This window comes from Acomys russatus, chromosome 7, assembly GCF_903995435.1.
Source record: "Acomys russatus chromosome 7, mAcoRus1.1, whole genome shotgun sequence".
Classification (NCBI taxonomy): Eukaryota; Metazoa; Chordata; class Mammalia; order Rodentia; family Muridae; genus Acomys; species Acomys russatus.
In genome coordinates, this window is record NC_067143.1 from 36375790 (window position 1) to 36394940 (window position 19151).

Consider the following 19151-nt stretch of genomic DNA (forward strand, 5'->3'; position numbering starts at 1 on the left):
CCTTTGTCTGCTCAGCTATCTGGTAGGCCCCAGAATCTGTCTGTGAACAGGCTCCACAAGAGACTGAGCAAAGGTAGCTTGAGAACCATGGCAGTTTATCTTCTGTTCCACCTCCTCTAGGATGACCAGCCGGGTCATCTCCCAAGCTCGGAGTGGGGCAGAGCTCCAGGCCGTCTACCCAGATATAATTGGTGTATTTTAAACTGCACACCTATATTTGGAGACTTTCCAATATGATGGGTCCCTTCTTCCAAAAGGGCTTATGAGGGAAACCGAGGCAAACTGCCAGCCATTAATGGGAACTTGCCTCTGCTCAGACTACTGTGGGGAGAGGGCTGGGAAGATGGCTCAGTACTTAATGGGCTTAGCAAGCTAGTGGAAGGATCCCAGACCTCACACAAATACTGTATGGGTGTAGCAGCCAATGTGTAATCCAAGCCTGGGAAGGTGGAGACAGGATTCCCAGAGCAAGCTGGCAGGGGACACTGTCCCTGTTGGTGAGCCCTGGGTGTGATCGAGAGACCGTGTTTAATGAGTAAGTTGGAAGAATGAATAAGAATGATTAACAGCATCAACACCAGGCCCCGTTATGAGCGCACATATTCATATACACACACTTAACACATGTATGTACACACATACAGCCATGTATATCCACTAGTTCCTCTCCCCGCCGCCTCTAGTGGAAAGAAAAAAAAAAAAAAAAAAAAGATCAAGTTTGCTTTTTGGAGACAGAAATCATGTAGTTCAGGTCACTTTTGGATTTGTTATGTCAATGAAGACAGCCTTGACCTTCTGATCATCCTGCCTCCAACTTGCAAGTGCTGGGATTCTAGGCCCATGATACCACACCCAGCTCAAACTGAGGATTCTTCCAGCTCTACCTTCTGGCTCAGAGATACCTTCACAGTCCTGCCTAGAGGTGGTCACTTCAGGCATCTACCAGTGTCTTCCTGAGAGCCATGGACAGCCTCCCCAACAAGATCATAAGGGTCAAAAACAGAGATGCTCGCTCTTTCTCCCAACCCGTTGGAAGGAAAGGTGAGCCAGAACCTAGGGAGAAGACATTTTATTGAGATTTCACTATATAAATACATACAGGAAAAGCTATGGGAAGGGACTGCTGACGGAGCAGCTACTGTCTTCCTCTGTGAACTCACTAAGGTACCCAAGGGAAAACAGGTGGGAGGGAGGGAGACCGTGCCCCCCCCCCACTGTGTGGGTGATAGGAGGGAGTTAACTAGAGAGAAGGGGAGAGCATCTGTGAGCAAATGTCACAGGGAGGGATGGGTGAAGATGAACCGGGCACAGCGCTAAGGAATCACTGGGTCAGAGCCTGTATCACATCCTTCACCAGCATGGTGCCAATCACCATCTTCTCACTGTTAACAGTCAGCTGGGCAGCTCCAGTTCCCCGGGCATCCAGAGTCAACAGGACTAGGCTCCCACTAGTCAGTGTCCTCCCTGCAAACCTGAGGTGGGAGCAGAGGAAGAGGTAGGTGGTGGGAGACCTGCCGAGGGGACCGTGTTTGTAAGGGGCTCAGCCCTGGGGAACCCTCCCCTCAAGCCAGGCCCCAGCAGAGCCCATCTCTGCCCCTAGTACCTGTACTCATCAGATGTCCCACAGGGAACACGACCTAGATTGGCAGTGGCGGTCACTTTCTGCACCACCACGTGGTCACTCCGACAGGCGTCTGGCAGCGTGAGCTTCTCTGTGATCTCATTCATGCCCGTCAGCTTTCCTGGGGGCAGAGGTCAAGATGAGGGCAGAGGCTGTGGTGGACACAAGCTAGCACCTGCATCAGCTAGCTGAAGAGTCTCTACAGGTCAGATTCACCCTGGTCAGCCTTCTGTTTGACCTTTCTCCTCCCTTTGACGCTTCTCCATTCTTTCACTTCAGGAAACTGACAGACCTCCCTTGCTTCTCTCAGCCCCATTCTTGGCTACTGACACCATCTTGTCACTGCTCGTCACTCTGGTCATGCTCAAGTCTACCTGTTTCTGAGAACTCTTTTTCTGGGAGGGAGAGTGTTCCCCATGTTAGGTGCTCTGCTCTCTTCCTATTCATGGCCAGGGTCCTCTAAAGAGGACCAAAATCTTCCTCAAGCCACTGCAACTGTCCCTGTTCTCCCTGAGGTTAGCATGGACTCCAGCTTGTTGGATGGGGACATCTGCGGTCACTGCAGCCTACAGGCACCATTAGTCCCTTTCTGCTTGGTCATCTCTCTGCCCCTTCCCTTCCCCTCCTCCTATGGAAGGCAGGATTTCCTCACGGTTCTGCCTTTGCTTCTTATTCCCTTGCCCCCCCCCCCCATGGCACCACTGCCTCTCTCTCAGGGTGATGTCACCCACACTCACAGCTTCCATTTCCACCTCTATACCTGTGACTCCAGCCTCCACATGGTGGCTAAACCCAGACCCATATATTCAGTCACATGCTAACACCTCCCCAAGTGCACCTCAAAATGGCCTTTCCCCAAAACTAACCAGGCTCTTCTCTTGCCTGTCTTGTTCTTTAATCTAGATCAAGGGCTTGGCAAATTTTAGAATATAAGCCAAATACAGCCCAGTGCCCAATGGCTTATAATTGTTTTAGGGGGAAAATGAGCATTTCTTTCTTTCTTTCTTTCTCTCCTCCTCCTCTTCTTCTTTTGTATGTACACTGGTGTTTTGCTTGCATGTATGTCTGTGTGAGGGTGTCAGATCTTGGAGTTAGACAGTTATGAACTCTCATGTGGGTGCTGGGAATTGAACCTGGGTCCTCTGGAAGAGAAGTCAGTGCTCCTAACCACTGAGCCATCTCTCCAGCCCCAAATGAGCATTTCTTTTCTTTTCTTTTCTCTTTCTTTCTCTTCTCTCCTCTCCTCTCCTCTCCTCTCTTCTCCTCTTCTCTCTCTCTCTTTCTCTCTCTCTCTCTCTCTCTCTCTCTCTCTCTCTCTCTCTCTCTCTCTCTCTCTCTCTCTCTCTCTCTCTGTATTTCAAGATAGGGTTTCTCAGTGTAACATTGGTTGTCCTGGACTTGCTTTGTAGACCAGGCTGGCCTCGAATTCACAGCCATCCGCCTGCCTCTGCCTCTGCCTCCCAAGTGCTGGGATTACAGGCATGTGCCACCACACCCAGCTCAAATGAGCATTTCTTAAAACTTGAAAATTAAGTAAAAGTGAAATTTCCTATACTTATCAATAAGACATTGGAACATAGCCATGTTTGCTCATTTAAATATTCTCTGTAGCTATTTTATATGACTGTAGCAGAGCTAAGTAAGTACAGCAGAGACCACATGACCCTCAAAGCATGCACATTCTCCACCTGCTCTAGGTGAAAGGACACTGCTCACCTCCATCCCATGCCAGGGATTCTACAGTCAGACTATGCTCCACCCCCCCATGGCTACTATTTGTAGCACCCCCTTCCCAATCACTCACTCCCAGTGTAGTGCTTCATGCCTTTTGCCAAGGCTCTGATCCCGCCTTGCCATCTCTCACTAGATCTATTACAATGGCCTGTAACTGCTCTAGTATTTACCACACACCTCAAGAAATTAAGGTTAGAGCTTTGTGAAGCTCTGTATCTCCTCTTCTACTGGTGTGGGTCACCTCTTTCCCTCCCACTACAGGCTTTTCCACTCTTTTACTTTTTAAGATTTATTTATTATATATATAGTGCACATTAGATCACATTATAGATGGTTGTGAGCCACCATGTGGTTCCTGGGAATTGAACTCAGGCCCTCTGGAAGAGTAGTCAGTGCTCCTAACCACTAAGCCACCTCTCCAGCACCCAGCTTTCCCACTCTTAACTGTGTTACCAGGCTGTTCTTTCTGAAACAGAGGATGGTGCCTCTGACTCCTTCAGGATACTGAAAGCTAGTATCCTTTTGCCCAGTAACTTCTGAGACCCCTTCCCACTCTGGAATCCCAGGACCAAAAGCCCTTAGCACAGCGTTCAGGGCTCCTAGGAACTAGTACAAGGATTCAGCATACCGCATCTAGTCTTGTTCTTATTATTCCCCAGTGACAGGACCTCCTGTGCCCTAGACAGAATTGTTCCCAACGCTTTTCACCATACCTCTGCACACACTGCCTCCCAAGTGGAATGTGGGCCTGCACTGTGCAAACTTCGCCAAGCCTCACCACATGGCAGAGGCATAGATAGCTACAGGGCGTCCCTCTGTCTCAGGGGCAGAGGCTCCTCCCACATGTCTACGCACTGGCAGCGAGTGCTGGGGCCCAGTATACCATAGGCAGCACTCACCCTGCTCCTTCTTGAACTCATTCTCACTCATGAACACAGGTGCCATCAGCTCCCCGACAGGAGGCTGAATGGAGACATAGAACTGTCGGGTTTGTGTGCTGGGAAAAGCAGAAGGAAACAGGAGCAGAAATGAGGCCAGCATCCGTCCCCTCAGTCCCACCTTATCTTGAGGCGGGGCATAAAGGTGGAAGAGTGAGGCAAGACCCAGACCCATAGAACTTTATGTGGCCCCACCTACCTCCCTCTCTAACTATGCTGCTCTCAGCCCCTGCCTCCCTCCATTCCCACCCTCTCACCACAAAGATGATCTGGGGACATACCACAGCTGGAAGTTGGCTGCCTGGGTTGAGTCACAGAAGTTAATGCCCAGCACAGTAGTAGTGGATTCTCCAGGGGCCAGGGACTCTGAGTGACGTCAGGAAAGCAGTAAGGGGACAGGAAAGGCCATGATTGTCCTAGAATCCAGTGTGGCCCCAGTTTCCCTCCCATATCAGAGCAGAGCAGCCCTCTAGGGATTCCTGGCTTTTTTTGGGGGGGGGCGGGGCCTTGGAGACTGTCACTGGCTTCTTCTTGAAACCTAAGTGTCTTTCCCTCAACCACTCTCAAATTTGCTCAGAGACCTCCTACCATAATATGAACTTGTCCGTTTCCCAGTCCATCTTGTCTGTGATGGTGTGGGCCATTTAGAGGCCATCTCTGTTTCCCTACAGGAAGGCACCTAGCTTTGACCTCAAGAGAATATCAGCGACAACTATAGGAAAACTGAATCTACCCAGGGGCTGCCTCCTCTACCCTGCCCAAGGCCCTCTGTACCGATTTCAGGGAACTCTTGGATGCTGATGCCAGCAGGCAGCTTGGGAGTGCCCACATGCAGCCCCTTGATGGGTGTCTCGGAGTTGTTGGAGAAGTAGATGTGCACGGACACCATGTGGGGATCCGCAGAGAAAGGCTGGCGGCTGAAGGCGTAGTCCACAGCCAGCCCCTCTCCAGCGACTCGGTGCAGCAGCTCCTGCCTCCCAATGCTGGACACTGGGCTCAGCAGCTAGAGAGGAAGAGGAGGGAAGTGCAAAAATAAAGCAAAGGCTAGCCAGTCCCAACCTTGTCTTACCTAGGGCCATCCCGGGGGCTTAATGATAGCCCAACCATCATACCCCACCCTCACCCCACATGGACCCCCACCACCACCACCACAGGACACAGCAAAGAGCTGAGACCCTCCACAACTCACCGAAGGTACCAGAGAGGAGTCTGTGAGCGACAGGCCTTCCAGGTCAGCGGCCAGACTAGTGGACACAACCATGGGAGGAGACACAGGCTGGACACTAGGAGGGGTGACTGGGTAGGGGAGGGGGAGGAAGAGAAGACTAATGAGGAAGGGGACATTGGAGTTGGCTTGAGTTGGTTGAGAGGAGCCCGGGGCCTAAGGAGCAAATTCAGCACCGTGGACAGCGAGACACACAGTTACCCTGGAAACTAGGGTGACCCAGGGCAGACATCCCAGATGTTATGAGCCTGGCCTGGAGCAACCAGGGCATGCCCCAAGTCACACTGGGCTTCCTTCCCCCATGTCTTCTACCCTGCAGACTCACCGTCTTCAAGGTCAAGCAGGGACATCTCCTTGGCCACGGGGGCACTCTTGCGGCTGGGAGGCTGAGAGACAAAAAAAAAGGGGGGGGGCGGGGCTGTGAGCAAGAGGAGCATCCTAGCCTTCTCTGGGGTGGTGGGAGACAGACATCACCATCTGTCCTGAACAGTGGGAAGATGTCTGCCCCAGAGGGTAGAGAGGACGCTCTTACTGTCTTCTTCCTCCAGGAGGCAGGTTCCACCTGCTCCTCCTCAGACTCTGATGTCACCTCAGACTCTGACGAGCCGCTGCTGGAGTCGCTGCCCTCTGACGAGGAGCCTTCTCTGTGTCCCTCTGGCACCTTCTTCTTTTTTGTTTTCTTCTTCTCACCTTCCTCCTCACTCTGTTCACTACATGGGAGTAGAAATGTGAGACTGTGGTGTAGCCTGGACACCCTCCCCATCTTATAGAACAGGGGAAGCCCTGAAAAGTGGAGGTGGGCCAACCAAGCCTATATTTAGCTTCTTACACCTAGCCTCAGAAGAGCTTGAAGCTGGTTGGTGCCATCTCAGGGCTTAGGTCCCTGGTTACCGCTCTATGCCACTCACAAAAGGGCTTGAACAGACCCTCCTAGACTTTGGCAATCGGGCAGAACAACCATTATAGGAGATGACCCAATGGGTGGGCAGGCCCCCAGCACATCATAGAAAGCTCAGGGCCTCCTCGAAGGCTGTTTCTTTTCCAGAATAGAACCCCCGAGCCTCCCCTCTTACCTCTCGCTGCCTCCTTTCTCTTCCTCCTCGTCTTCATTGTCCGACTCACTGCTGGCCTCTCCAGAGCCGCTCTCACTGCTGCTCTTACTCTCTGACTCACTCTCAGATTCAGGCTCTATGGAGGAGATGTGTCAGCCCTCTCCCCCCGACACACACCAACATGAAGGCCCTCCCCACTTTGTGTGTAGGCCTTTCTGGGTCTATGAGACTTGTTCAGCTTCCCAGCTCCAGACCCAGAACTCTATCTGACCTGCCCCGAAGCCAACTGAGACTTCAAAAGCATGGAAGGACCCACACAAGTAAGTGTTATATGCACAGCACACACACCTGAGAATGGACATTTGGGTTCCCACAGGCTGTGACTCACAAGCCAAGTGCATGTCCTTGGTCCCCTGGCCATATAAACACACATGTAGAGCATGCTCAGCTACCCGAGCATGCACATGGGCAGGACCACAGCTCTACCCGTCTGCTCACCGCTGTCTGCAGACTCGGTGGGGCCAGACTCGCCCTCCGAGTCAGAGTAGAAAGGCTTTTCCTTCTCCTTCCTCTTCTCCCGATTTGAGCACTTGGTCCATTCAGGTACCTGAAGATGTCGTGAGTGTGCGAGGGTCATTTCCTCAGGGTCAGAGGAAAGGAAAGGGAAGTGCATGCCCTTTGTACCCATCACTACCATCTCTTCTCGGTGACCTACTCGGGAGTGACCCCAAAAGGGAAAAATGGAGAGGTACAATTCACAGGGTGAGGAGTAAAATAGTTCATAGCCATGGCAGCACCCAGCATGGAGAAAAGGCCTAGGGCACAGCACACGGGGAGGGAGAGGAGAGAACACTGCACACACAGGGGACCTCAGTGTATTCGCCCAACAGGCCCACGTGGGTCTCAATAAGGGACAGATCTTCTTCCTGTGTGTAGGGGGAGGGGATCAGGAGGACTGGGACAGTAGTGCTGGGGCTCCCTGCTGCACGCACATGCGCACATGTGTACACACACACACACACACACACACACACACACACACACACACACACACACACACACACACACACCAGAGCTGCTGACCTCCACATTGCGAACCGATGGGTCTGGGGCTTCCTCTGGCCAGTCCGGGAGCTCCTGGTAGCCTGTAGCCTTTGCATTGAGCAGGTGAGACAGTGAGCCCAGCTGGAAATGGTCACGATCTGAAGACAGGTTTACAAGTTAGGCCACTGGTAGCAGTGAACGGTGCTTGGGGCAGGGGTATTTGTTTCCTGGGTGGAACCGGCTGCTGACTCTAGTGGGATCCCCTGGCTGGGCAAGGGAAAGTGATGGGTTCATCCCCTGGCAACTCCTGTGTACCCTGACCACACACCCAGGTCTACATGCTGGGAGAAAGACAAAGGACAGGACAGAGACTAAAGAATGGGGACAAAATGTTAAGGGAGAAAACTCCGGGCCAGAGCTGCTGCTGGCTGGGCTCCTCAGGTATCTATGGGGAAGCCACAGTGTGAGTGTGGCTCCTCTCCTGGGCATCATAAGGCTTAGAAAGAAGTCTAACATGGGACAAGGTGAAGAGGAGGCTGGCCAGGATAGCCAAGGGGGACAGGCCTGGTGGGCCTCTAGTTTCATTGGGAGGGATAAGCAGTCAGAAATGGGGTGGGAGAGAGTCAGGGTCACAGCAGACAGACAGGATAGGAAGGTAACACAGAGCCCAGAGTGAGAATGGCTTCAGGGCTCTGTCCTGCATCCTGGGAGATTTGCATCACTGTCCTACCTCAACCCTTGAGACCCAGGGGAGGAAAAAAAAAATGCTGAAGTACCCAGAAAGCCAGGCTCTGTGCAGGAAGCTCCTCTCCTAGGTAGGCCCTGGCTTTGGTTTCTAGAACTAATGAGGCAGCCTGAGCAACCTGCCCCCCCACCCCCACCCCAAGGCCACAACTGTGAGCAGAGGCTAAGAGCCTGGAGACCAGGGCTTGGGGCTGGCTTCAGCTGACAACTGCATCCTCAGGATTGTTATAAACATGGCCCTCTTCTTTGCATGTTATTTTACTACCCGCCTTCCTGGCTCCTTGGTACCTAAAATCTTGGTATAGAATCCCAAGCCTGAAGCCTGCTCAGGAGGGATGTGGAGGAGGTACCTAAAAACTGGAGAGAAAGCAAAAGCCCCGTGTGACAGGGAGAGCAGACCCTCGGGTGAGCAGAACCAGCCATGGCTGTGGTGGAAGACTGCATGGGCAGCTAGCAGGCCAGTTCTTACACATAAAAGCTTAGTGCCTGGCTAAGGCTCAGCGGCGGGTGAAGGCCTAGAACCTGGGCCCTAGGCCTGGCCACTTCCTCCCTCTCTCCCCAGAGGTTACCCTCAATTCCTGCTCCCACCTTTGAAGGATGACTCCAAGATAGGGGCTGGCTTAGGGGCCAGGAAGAGTTTCTTGGCATGGCGGCTGAGGGCTCCACCCTGCTCTGAAGGAACGATGAGCTGCCTGGTGAAGCGGGCTCGATCTCGAATGTCGTAGTTCTGGTCATACTTGGCCAGACTCAGCACATACTGCGTCAGGAGCTTGGTCTGAGGAGAAAAGAGGAGAAGGTGGCTCAGCAGTCAACAGAGGGCGAGGACCCAGGAGACTTGGAACCAGCTCTGTCCAGCCAACACATGTAGGCAGAGATTCTCCCCTCTTGCTTATGCGTATCACACAGCCTTCTCCCCCATCTGCCCCGGGTTCCGGGCTCTCTGTTTCAGCTTTCTGCTCCCAACTGTCACAACTGTCTTGGGCCAGCAAAAGAGGCTGTCCTCTCCTCCCTGTTGGTCCCAGATTCAATTATTTCTCTAATCTCTGGTCCCTGTTGACCCAGGCCAGGCAATCTCTTAATTCTGGCACAACAGGGTTAGTGGAAGGCTAGAACACTGTGCCACGTTTGTGGTTCCTCAGAGAACCAAGACAGTAAGTGGGGAGTAAACAAAGGGACTCTGTGACAGGAACTGTCCACCCACAGAGCAGATCTTGAGCAGCCCAGGGGATCTCAGAGACTCCAGTCTGCCCCCTAGAAGCTTCTGACAAGATCAAAACAAAGCGGCTCTGCCTGGGAAGTCGGCTGAGGGCATGTGCAGTCTAGTCTGCAGTTGAAGCGGCTCTACCAGAGCACCAAAGGCACTAGTGTAAGTTGCCTTCGCATGATGATGGTGGTGGCGGCTGCCATCATTTATGAAGGACTTTCTGGCGCTAAGTACTGCGCCAGGTGTCTCCCCCCTCCTCCACTCTCTTGTCATCTCTACAGTTCTTCTGAGTGGCAGGTACTACTGCCTCGCTTCATACAGAAGGACAATCAGGAAGTGGCCTCTTCAAGGCTGAGGAGCCCATAGGTACTGTACCCAGGTCTGGGTCAGAGGCCCATCTGTCTCCTCCCTCTTACTGCCTATGCCTTTGATCCAGACCTCTATGTGTCTCTCGCCTGTGACCAAGATCAAAACCACCAAATAGCTAACACCAGCTACCTACAGGCACCTGTGAGACAGAACCTAGGAATGACTCAGCTTTTGAAGATTTGTGATGATATAATTTCACATCCAACCAAACATGACTCGTTTGCTAACCATCAAGCCGATGTCTGGGAGGGTCAGAGGTTTGCAGGTACTGGCCCAGAATCAGAGCTGCTGTTGTGGCAGAGCTGTCCCATATCACTTCAGGGACCCCTGTGGCTCCACTCCTCTGTACACTATTTCCTCCATGGACTCTGATGCCTCACAGTCAGCTCCATCCTTTCTAGTGCAGTACTGCCCATGGTTCCGGCCCCAGATTCCCCTAACACTACGGACTCAGAAACATAAACACGAGATGCCACTGCATTGGACTTCACCACAAGCCTGCCTTTCCCATTTAACCATCTGACCAGCAAAAATCAGGGGACACCCTTGTCAACACGTTATTAAGGTGCAGCAGCAGACCCATTCCCTCCCTTCTGTTTAGGACAGCAGCTCCTTCCACAGGCTTCACAAGTGAATGATAACAGACTGTCTCCTCCCCTTGCCTCATTCTAGAAAGAATACTTAAGGGTTGGATCCATTTGTTCACGGTCCTAAGCCCACATCAACAATCAAGATAAGGGACTGACCCATGCACTGCCACACTGCAAGATTCCCTGTGATAATCCAACACTCTTGCTCACTCTAAAGAGCCATTCTTCCCACTTAAAATATCCAAGCTCTACCCCAGCACTCCACCTCACGCAGCACTATGTACTAAAATTGTAGGCTACTATGGCTGGAGAAATGGCTCAGAGGTTAAGAGCCTTGGCTGATTTTCCAGAGGACCAGAGTTTGATTCCCAGCACCTACATGTTAGCTCACAACCATTTCTAACTCAAGTTCCAGGGGATGTAATGCCCTCTTCTGACTTCCATGGGCTCCTGCATGTTCATGGTGCACATGCACGCGCGCGCGCGCACACACACACACACACACACACACACATTTTATGTGCTTATATACATACAAGCACATAAAATAAATACATAAATTAGAGACTGTTCAAGATAGCTTATGAACCAAGTGTCAGTATACCAAAACCTCCTATTGACAAATAGGGTCCAGCTGCCAGGGAAGGACACTATAGGACACTCTCAATAACCTGTGTCAACATTCATGCTACCTTGTACCAAATTGACTGTACAAGAAAGTTAAAGTGCATATTCTCCTTAACACCATATAAATTCTAGAATCTAGACTTTAAAGTCTATCCCTGCTAGTGTTCACACCTTGTACAATCCCTCTGCCTTGGTGTGAACAAGGCCTGGGACTTTGCGATGTGGCAAAGGTGATGCGTAGAGGCCTGGTTTGGTGGCACAGAGGCTCTAGAGACACTGTACCTAGTGCCTTAGAAAAATTAAGTGGCCACATTGAGAGGCTCACATGGAGGGAACTTAAGACAGCCTCTAAAAATTGAGAGTGGTGTCTAGTTGACAGCCAGCAAGAAGTCAGCAGGACCTTGGCTCTAAAGCCACAAGCAATACTGACGTTATGTGAGCTGGGAAATAAAACTTTCCTCAACAGAGACGCCAGGTGAACACCCAGTCCTGGCCTATACTTCAAGGACAGCTTTGCCTAAGACTCAACTGAGTCATAGCAGACCCACAGAAATCCCAAGAAAATATATGTGTTATCTTAAGGCACTAAGTTGACAGTAACTTATTATGAAGCTGTGGAAAGCTTAACAGATTCAAGTGTGACACCACATGCCTATACCTAAGGACATCTAGAAAAGAGGGTGGATGGGTGAATGCATGCATGCACGTGTGGTCAGCAGTGATTACTATTAAGGGTCCCAATACTTGTTGATCTTGCCTCCCTAGCTTGAGTCCCTGGGGCTATTACTAGCCACTGTGAATCAAAGGAGTCAATAAAGATGTCAATTGTCATCACTCATAATGACAATGACAACTACCATGCAGGCAGCCCACTCAGGCTTATTCAAACAAACAATGGCCTTAGGAGTCTATGGGGATTTTTTGTTGTTGTTGTTGTTGTTTTGTTTTGTTTTGTTTTTGAGACAGGGTTTCTCTGTAGCCTTGGCTGTCCTGGACTCCCTTTGTAGACCAAGCTGGCCTCGAACTCACAGAGATCCACCTGCCTCTGCCTCCCGAGTGCCAGGATTAAAGGCGTGTGCCACCACGCCCGGCCTAGGAGCCTGTCTTAATTTTAGACATTTAGACTCCCTACTACTTATGCACTGATCATGGCACGTCCCACTTTGTTTTCTTCAGGTGTTAGGAACTGGAGCAATCAGAGCCTCATGCATGTTGAGCATGTGCTCATGGCTGAGCTCCCCCGCCCCCAACTCTGCTTCCTTTTTCAAGTGCCCCTCCAACTTGCTCCTTGCTCGCTTTTAAGCAAGACAGTACACAAACACTTGCTTCCCCATGCTGCGCGATGCGCCCAGGCCGACTCTCCACAGCACTGACACTCACGGTCTCAGCACTTTGTTGCCTCTATGTGTAGTTACTGCCCTCCTAGTTGACTCCTGACAAGAGCCCTGGTACTTGGTGGCCCAGCCTATCCCAGCTCCAGTGCCTGGACTCACACCAGGCACTCTGAATCAAAGGAATTGGTCAAGATGCTAAGTGCTGTGCCTACCACAGGATAGCAAAAGAGCCCCCTGTAGGGTACCCTGCAGGCTCAGGCTACAGCTTTACTTTAGGCCCAATCCACTGATTCAGGTATTCTGTTTCAAGGATCTGCAAACTTTTTCTGTAAAAGGCCACAGTTTTTAGGTTTTATAGGCCATGCATGCTTTTTCAAATAGCACAAAACCTCCCATATGAATTGTGTAAATGAACACGCTAGAGCTAAAATATTTGCAAAAGCAAGCCGCAGGCCGGAGTCAGCCTGTGCAGAGCACTTGCCCACTGTTTGCCGATCTCAGTGTTGCTGAACTTGCCCGCTATTTGGAAATCTCCAGCTCCTTGCAGAGTTATGCACATTGTGCCTTATTAGAATTCACTGGAGCCATCTAGGAAACACTGGGCGCCCAAAGGCTCTAAGCACCCCAATATTCCAGCTTACTTGAACCACATCCTTGGATAGAGTGACCCTTATAATATTTTACCTTTGGAAAGGGACTGGTCACCAGCACCGCCAAGGCTGGAGCACAGCCTTGACCCTTAACCCTGACACAGACAGCCCAGGAATCATCCAGCTTTCAGAAGTAGCACAACCCACATTCCCTGGAGTGCTTGCTCTTCCATCGATGCCGATCACTGCCAGCCCCTCCCTTAGCTCAGTGAGACTGAGCACTTCTCAGCCCTTGTTCCAAATATAAGGAAAGGAAAGACTGCAGCTTTAAGACATGAACACACACAGCCTCCCAAGGGATTCTTCAATGGTGACTCCCTGCTAGAGTCTCAAGAATACCTATGGATACTGGTTACCTGGGAAGACTAGTCATGTGTCCCGATACACCTTTCCAAGAAAAGAGCTCAGGCCTGCCAGGGAGAGCCAGAAGAACGCTGCTCAGGGCAGCTCTTGGGATTCAGAGAAAGCTAGTGGGGTGACTCTCGCTCCTTACCTGCTTTGAGTTGGTCAGATAGAGCTTGGCTGCCAGGTTGATGATCTGCAGCTTCACAATGTCCTCCTCTGCTGTGAAGGACTTGGCCATTTTCCTCAGGACGTCGGGGGCAATCTTGGGCACATGTTCACAGTACTCGCCAATGAGCCAGAGGATGCTGGCTCGTGCCATGGGCACCTGTGGGTATGGACAGGCATTGGGGACCAGAAGAAACACGTGGATGGGATGAACTGCCAAGGAAACGGCTGCCATCTGAGGCGGCCCACTGTCATATAAGTGCCCAAGGCTGGGCACAGAGGGGTAGACTAGATTAACAGGTGGGCCTTTCATAAACAGCACCCCTCTTCTTCCACATGAGTTTATTATGGGTAAAGCTGCCAAGCCCCAAAATCAGCTATGGTTTTCTAGATTTATTTCTGTACTGCTGTGTCAGTCTTTCTGAATCTTCAGGAATGGCATTAGGGATATTTCAACCCAGCAATGCAACAGGATAAAAAAAAGTGTGGGAGAGGGGGCATTAATCAGTCACCCATCTTTGGTGAGAGCTTTGGTGGAAAAATAAAGAGTAGTGAGTGGTATGGGCCAAAGAGCTCTGTGAGAAATCCCCATGGAGAGAGTCTTGAACAACAAGCTCACACAGTCTAACCTCTTTCCTTCCAGCACCAATTTGGAAGTTGATTTGGGTGAAGCTAAAGCCTTTAGTCACAAGTTCTTAAAGTCATGGGGACAGGGCTAGAAAGATGGCCCAGAAATTAAGAGCACTCACTGATCTTGCAGATGACCCGAGTTCAGTTCCCAGCATCCACACTGGCAATGCACAACTGCCTGAAACTCTAGCTCCAGGAAATCTGAAGTCACACATACCCTACACCTGCTCCTCGCCCCCATATAAATAAAGTAAAATAAATCTTTAAGAAGAAATCATGGGACTGGGCATTGGTGGCACATGCCTGTTAATCCCAGCATTTGGGAGGCAGAGGTAGGAGGATCTCTGTGAGTTGGAGGCCAGCCTGGTCTACAGAGTGAGTTCAGGATAGCCAGGGCTACACAGAGAAACTGGGTCTTAAAACAAACAAAACAAAACAAAGAAATCATGGAGCTACTGTCGGGGTGGGCTGGGGAATGCGGAGTTGCTCCCTCACCTGGATGTTGTCTGTGAGCTTTGCCAAGTGTTTGATGATCTCACCATGCTGTGCTGGCTGCATCTGCAGCAGCTTCTTAATGACCACCACTGACTCTGCCACCACAAGCTCTGGGAAACGGGAATGAGAACACGAGCCCCAGAACAGTGAGCTGGCCACCCCTGCCATGCCCTTGGCCATCCGTCTTCCCACCCCACCCCCCTGCACTTCTCAAGCGGCTCTCCACTTACAGCAATACCGGGGCACCAACTCAAGCAGATAAACCAACAGATACACACAGTGCCTAGACACACAAGGGAATACCCACTGGCCAGCAGGGTCAGACATGCAGGCACACAGATACCATCCAGGCTGGACACTCCTCCAGGTAAACACTGACCATCACGGTTGGACAGAAGCTGCACCAAGCCATTGAGGCAGGTGTCTCGGACCCGGCCTATGTTGGTTGCACATCGTCCGATGGCCTGGATCGTGGCAGCCACGAAGTCTTTGTCCATGCTCCGAATGTAGGTCTGTGGGACATCATGACACAATGACATCCAGTAACTGACCCCCACAGTAGAGGGATCAAGGGTAACCTTCGAGTAGACTAAGACTGTGACCCCGTCATTTTATAACTCATCATGCCGGAGACTGTCTCCGCATCCAGGGATTCAGCGGCCCAAGGCCAACAGAAGGCACTGAAATGGGGACCTAAGGTAACACTTCTCCGGCTTTGGGCTCTTGCAGAAGACATGATCCATCAGGGCAGTTCTCACTGAGCAGAGGGATCTGCGGGGCACCTCTCCTGGGGCCTGCTGGGTGGAGGTTAACCTTTGGCCTATACCTGGAATTCCCGTAGAACAGTGGGGATGTTGGTCTCGTTGGCCAGGTTGGTCAGCACTTCCAGCTGCAGGGAGAGGGAGAGGCAGAGAGTGGTCAGTGTGGCCAGCGGGCTTCCTAGGATTTTTATTGTAAACAGACTAGGAAGCAATACCCGGGACAGTCCTGCACGCGCTTAGAGGGATGTAGAAATGCTAGATTATGAACCTACTTCAGAACAGAGGATCAGTTTGCCATCTCAATTAAGTCCCTGGCAAAGAATAGGTGAAGTATGGCTAGGCCAACTTCCATAGAGAACTAGTCCTTTGGGGATAGAAAGCAAGGGTGGTCTGTATGTCTCTGAATGACCTGACCACTCTTCCTGACTCCTGCCTCAGAGTCTTTGCAAATGCTGTTCCACTTATACAGAACAGTTCTTCCTGTTTCTGACCCTGCATTTACTTAGGTAATTCATATTCATTTATCACATCTCAGAGGAAGCTTCCTTTATCCATGCTGGCTCTGCTCTATTTTGTTTTTAATTTTTATTTATTTTCTGTGTATCGGTTCTGTCTGTGCACCATATGCAGGCACTGCCTGCGCATGTCAGAAGAGGGCCTTGGATTCCCTGGAATTGGAGTTGCAGGCAGTCATGAGCTCTCATGTGGGCGCTGGGAATGGAACACCGGTCTCCTGGAAGAGCAGCCAGTGCTCTTAACAGTTGAGCCATCTCTCCAGACCTGATGCCCTAATTTGCATTTCTCTGCACTCTTCTCTCTTGGCATAGTTCATAGATGGATTTTTTACATTTACCTTGTGATCAGCTACTTAATGCTTTTCTGCCCCCCAAAAGACTGTAAGTTTAAAAAAAAGAAAGCCAAAAAAAAAAAAAGCAGAGTCTCTGACTCATTTGCTTCACCTTGAACCCCTAGATCTATACCTGTTCATTGTAGTTTTGTTTTGAGACGTGTCTAAAGCAGCCACAGTTGGCCTTGACCTCGATATGTGGCAAAGAATGAGCTTGACCTCCTGATCTTCCTGCTTCTGCCACCAGAGTGGCATGTGCCACCTCATCCTGTTTATGGGGTGCTAGGGATCAAACCCGGGGCCTTGTGCTTACTACGCAAACACTCTCCCCAAACCCCAAGTCCCTAGATCTAGTAACAGAGGTAGTAGCAGATGTGCCAGCAAGGGAGGAAAGTCAGGCAGCGCTCAGTGACAGCACTCACTAATAAAGCAATCCAAGGGGAATGGGATGCAAGGACAGGCTCTCAACACCTCTCCTGTTAATGTATAGGTACCAGAAAGTCTGAAGGGGCAGGCATGTGAGAGACGGAGCATTGAGTGGGGAAAGCAAGCATGACCCTTCAAGCTTCAGACTTTGATGACATCACACTAGTGACATCACTTCCTGGACTCTACGATTGTAAAATATAAAGTGGAAGTGATACACACTTTGGGGAGGGGGGGGGGACACTGTTGTGTAACAGTTTCCTCCAAACTTGAAACATTCCATCCTGCAGGAAGCTCCTCGAGCAGGAAGGTAAACAACTCAAAACAGCTTCCAGAAGTCCCTGACACTGACCAGCTTTGCTAGGCCCCTCTCTGTATGCCGCAGTAAACAGTACAAGCTGAGATTCAGAGGAGCTAAGCTGCCAAGTAGACTCTCCGCCAAACCATGCTGCAAAAGACTCTTGAGGCCAGACCAGCTGCCTGGGAGAAGCAGCAACCAGTAGAGCTGCCTGGAAGAGGTTTAGACCACAGTCACCCAGAAAGGACATTCTCCAGCCAGCTGAGCTGCCTGCAGGCTGTGCAGTGTGATCCAGGTTCCCAGCTTTTGTGAGCTGGCCCACTCCCCATGCTGGGGCGGGCCTTGGTGATGCAGCTGTCTTTGAGTGGATTCTGTTCCTCTAAGTCACCCCTCACCCATATTCTTTTTTTTTTTTCTTTCTTTTCTTTTTTTTTTTTTTTAATTTTAATTTATGTGTGTTGGTGTGAGGGTGTCAGATCTTGGCGTTACAGACAGTTGTGAGCTGCCACGTGGGTGCTGGGATTGAACCCCAGTCCTTTGGAAGAGCACGTAGCGCTCTAAACCACTGAGCCATCTCTCCAGCCCCTTTTTTGGTTTTTTGAGACAGGGGTTCTCTGAGTAAACACCTCTGGCTGTCCTGGAACTCGCTGTGTAGACCAGGCTGGCCTTGAACTCAGAGATCCACCTGCCTCTGCCTCCCAAGTGCCGGGATTAAAGGCGTGGGCCACCATCGCTCGGCATTCACCCATACTCTTGTAAGTAACCCTAATAAAACTCATTGGTTCACCAAGTTGGACTTTGGTGGGCTCCCTACCTGGGATTAGCACATAAGTGCTGCACCTCCTCACACGAGGCAAGCCAGGGGCAGTTCCCCACCATCTGAGCAAAACACCTTCTGCCTAGAAATGTGCTCAGCTCCAGAAAGAGGCAGGCACCAATGTGTCCAGTGTTAGTTAACGCAGCTGCTATTCACCCAGGTGATCAGGGATCGGAGGCCATGTACCCTATCCTGCACTCACCTTCAGGATCTTGATCTGGGTCGGGTCGGTGGACCTAATGTAGAAGCTCTTCAGGTAGGGTTCAAACATGCCCTGGCAAGAGAGAGCATTCCTGGGGATCTCCACCACAGCACTAGATCTGCCTCTCCCAGAGATGCCTGCCTCTCCCAGCACAGGCCCCAAGACCCTTCAGCCTTAACACTATCATCCTTGCCCCAAGGTCCTAGTCCATCTTAGATCTAACTTAATCTTTCTCATTAACATCCGCACCCCAACCACTTCCCCCAGTGACTCCTATAGGATCTAGACCCTGCTCCTAGTTTGCCATTTGCCTTTCGGGTCTTGAAAACCTATAGCCTGTCCACAGGACAATCCCCCCTAATCCTCCCACCTCACCACCACGCCCCCGCCCCCCCCCCGCTCCACCCTCCCCCCACGCCCCGTCTTTCCCTGCAACTCTGTTCATTCCACCCCAATTCCATTGTCCTTGATTCTCCCAACCTCTGCCTCAACAGCTCCCACAGAGCCAGGTCTTGCACACACGCTCACCCGGCGCTTGATGGACATGGTGGCCACATTCTGGAGCACTACGTACTGCACCTCACTGTGGAGAGAGTGAGTCAGAGGTTTCTGAACCCCTCGGTCCGGGCCAGGGGAGCTGGGTTGGGCAAGACAGGTTGGCCGAAACATTGGGAGGAAGGAACTGCTGGGAAGGGGAGTGGGGTCGGGCTGCGGAGGGGGCGGGGCTTCCCGCACCTGTGGCTGCGCAGCAGGCGGACCAGCGCCTTGGCAATGACTCCCACCTCCGCCTTGGGCGCCAGGTGGAAGTAAAGCTGCGCCACCGCCATGACCACCGCGGCACTGCGGCTCTGCAGCAGCGGTTTGGTGTTGCGCAGCAGCAGCCGGTGATCCGGGTCCATCACATAGGGCTTCCGAGCAGGCAATGCCGCAGTAGCTGCCTCTTCCGATCCAGGGCCTTTGGCTTCGTCCTCTTCGGAGCCGTAGAAGGCCTTCTCCGGGTTGTCCTCCAGCAGGGACTCCTGGAAAGGACAGG

At 51.5% G+C, this 19151-nt stretch overlaps 1 protein-coding gene across 1 annotated transcript in view; it reads right to left on the bottom strand.

Annotated features, from left to right (window-relative positions):
- Nucleotides 1-1266: 1266 nt before the first annotated feature.
- The window catches only part of Ap3b2 (adaptor related protein complex 3 subunit beta 2), a 33910-nt gene continuing 16025 nt past the window's right edge, over nt 1267-19151 (bottom strand). The window contains exons 8-26 of the mRNA XM_051148831.1: nt 18854-19137; nt 18647-18701; nt 18119-18190; nt 15594-15656; nt 15147-15279; nt 14768-14877; nt 13626-13802; nt 8947-9133; nt 7654-7772; nt 7069-7177; nt 6592-6706; nt 6051-6228; nt 5844-5904; nt 5483-5589; nt 5068-5296; nt 4575-4659; nt 4255-4352; nt 1604-1742; nt 1267-1472 (exon numbers count right to left, since the gene is read on the bottom strand). Of these exons, the coding sequence (XP_051004788.1) occupies nt 1322-1472; nt 1604-1742; nt 4255-4352; nt 4575-4659; nt 5068-5296; nt 5483-5589; nt 5844-5904; nt 6051-6228; nt 6592-6706; nt 7069-7177; nt 7654-7772; nt 8947-9133; nt 13626-13802; nt 14768-14877; nt 15147-15279; nt 15594-15656; nt 18119-18190; nt 18647-18701; nt 18854-19137 (2472 nt within the window). The 3' untranslated portion in view covers nt 1267-1321. The remainder of the gene's footprint in view (nt 1473-1603; nt 1743-4254; nt 4353-4574; nt 4660-5067; nt 5297-5482; nt 5590-5843; nt 5905-6050; nt 6229-6591; nt 6707-7068; nt 7178-7653; nt 7773-8946; nt 9134-13625; nt 13803-14767; nt 14878-15146; nt 15280-15593; nt 15657-18118; nt 18191-18646; nt 18702-18853; nt 19138-19151) is intronic.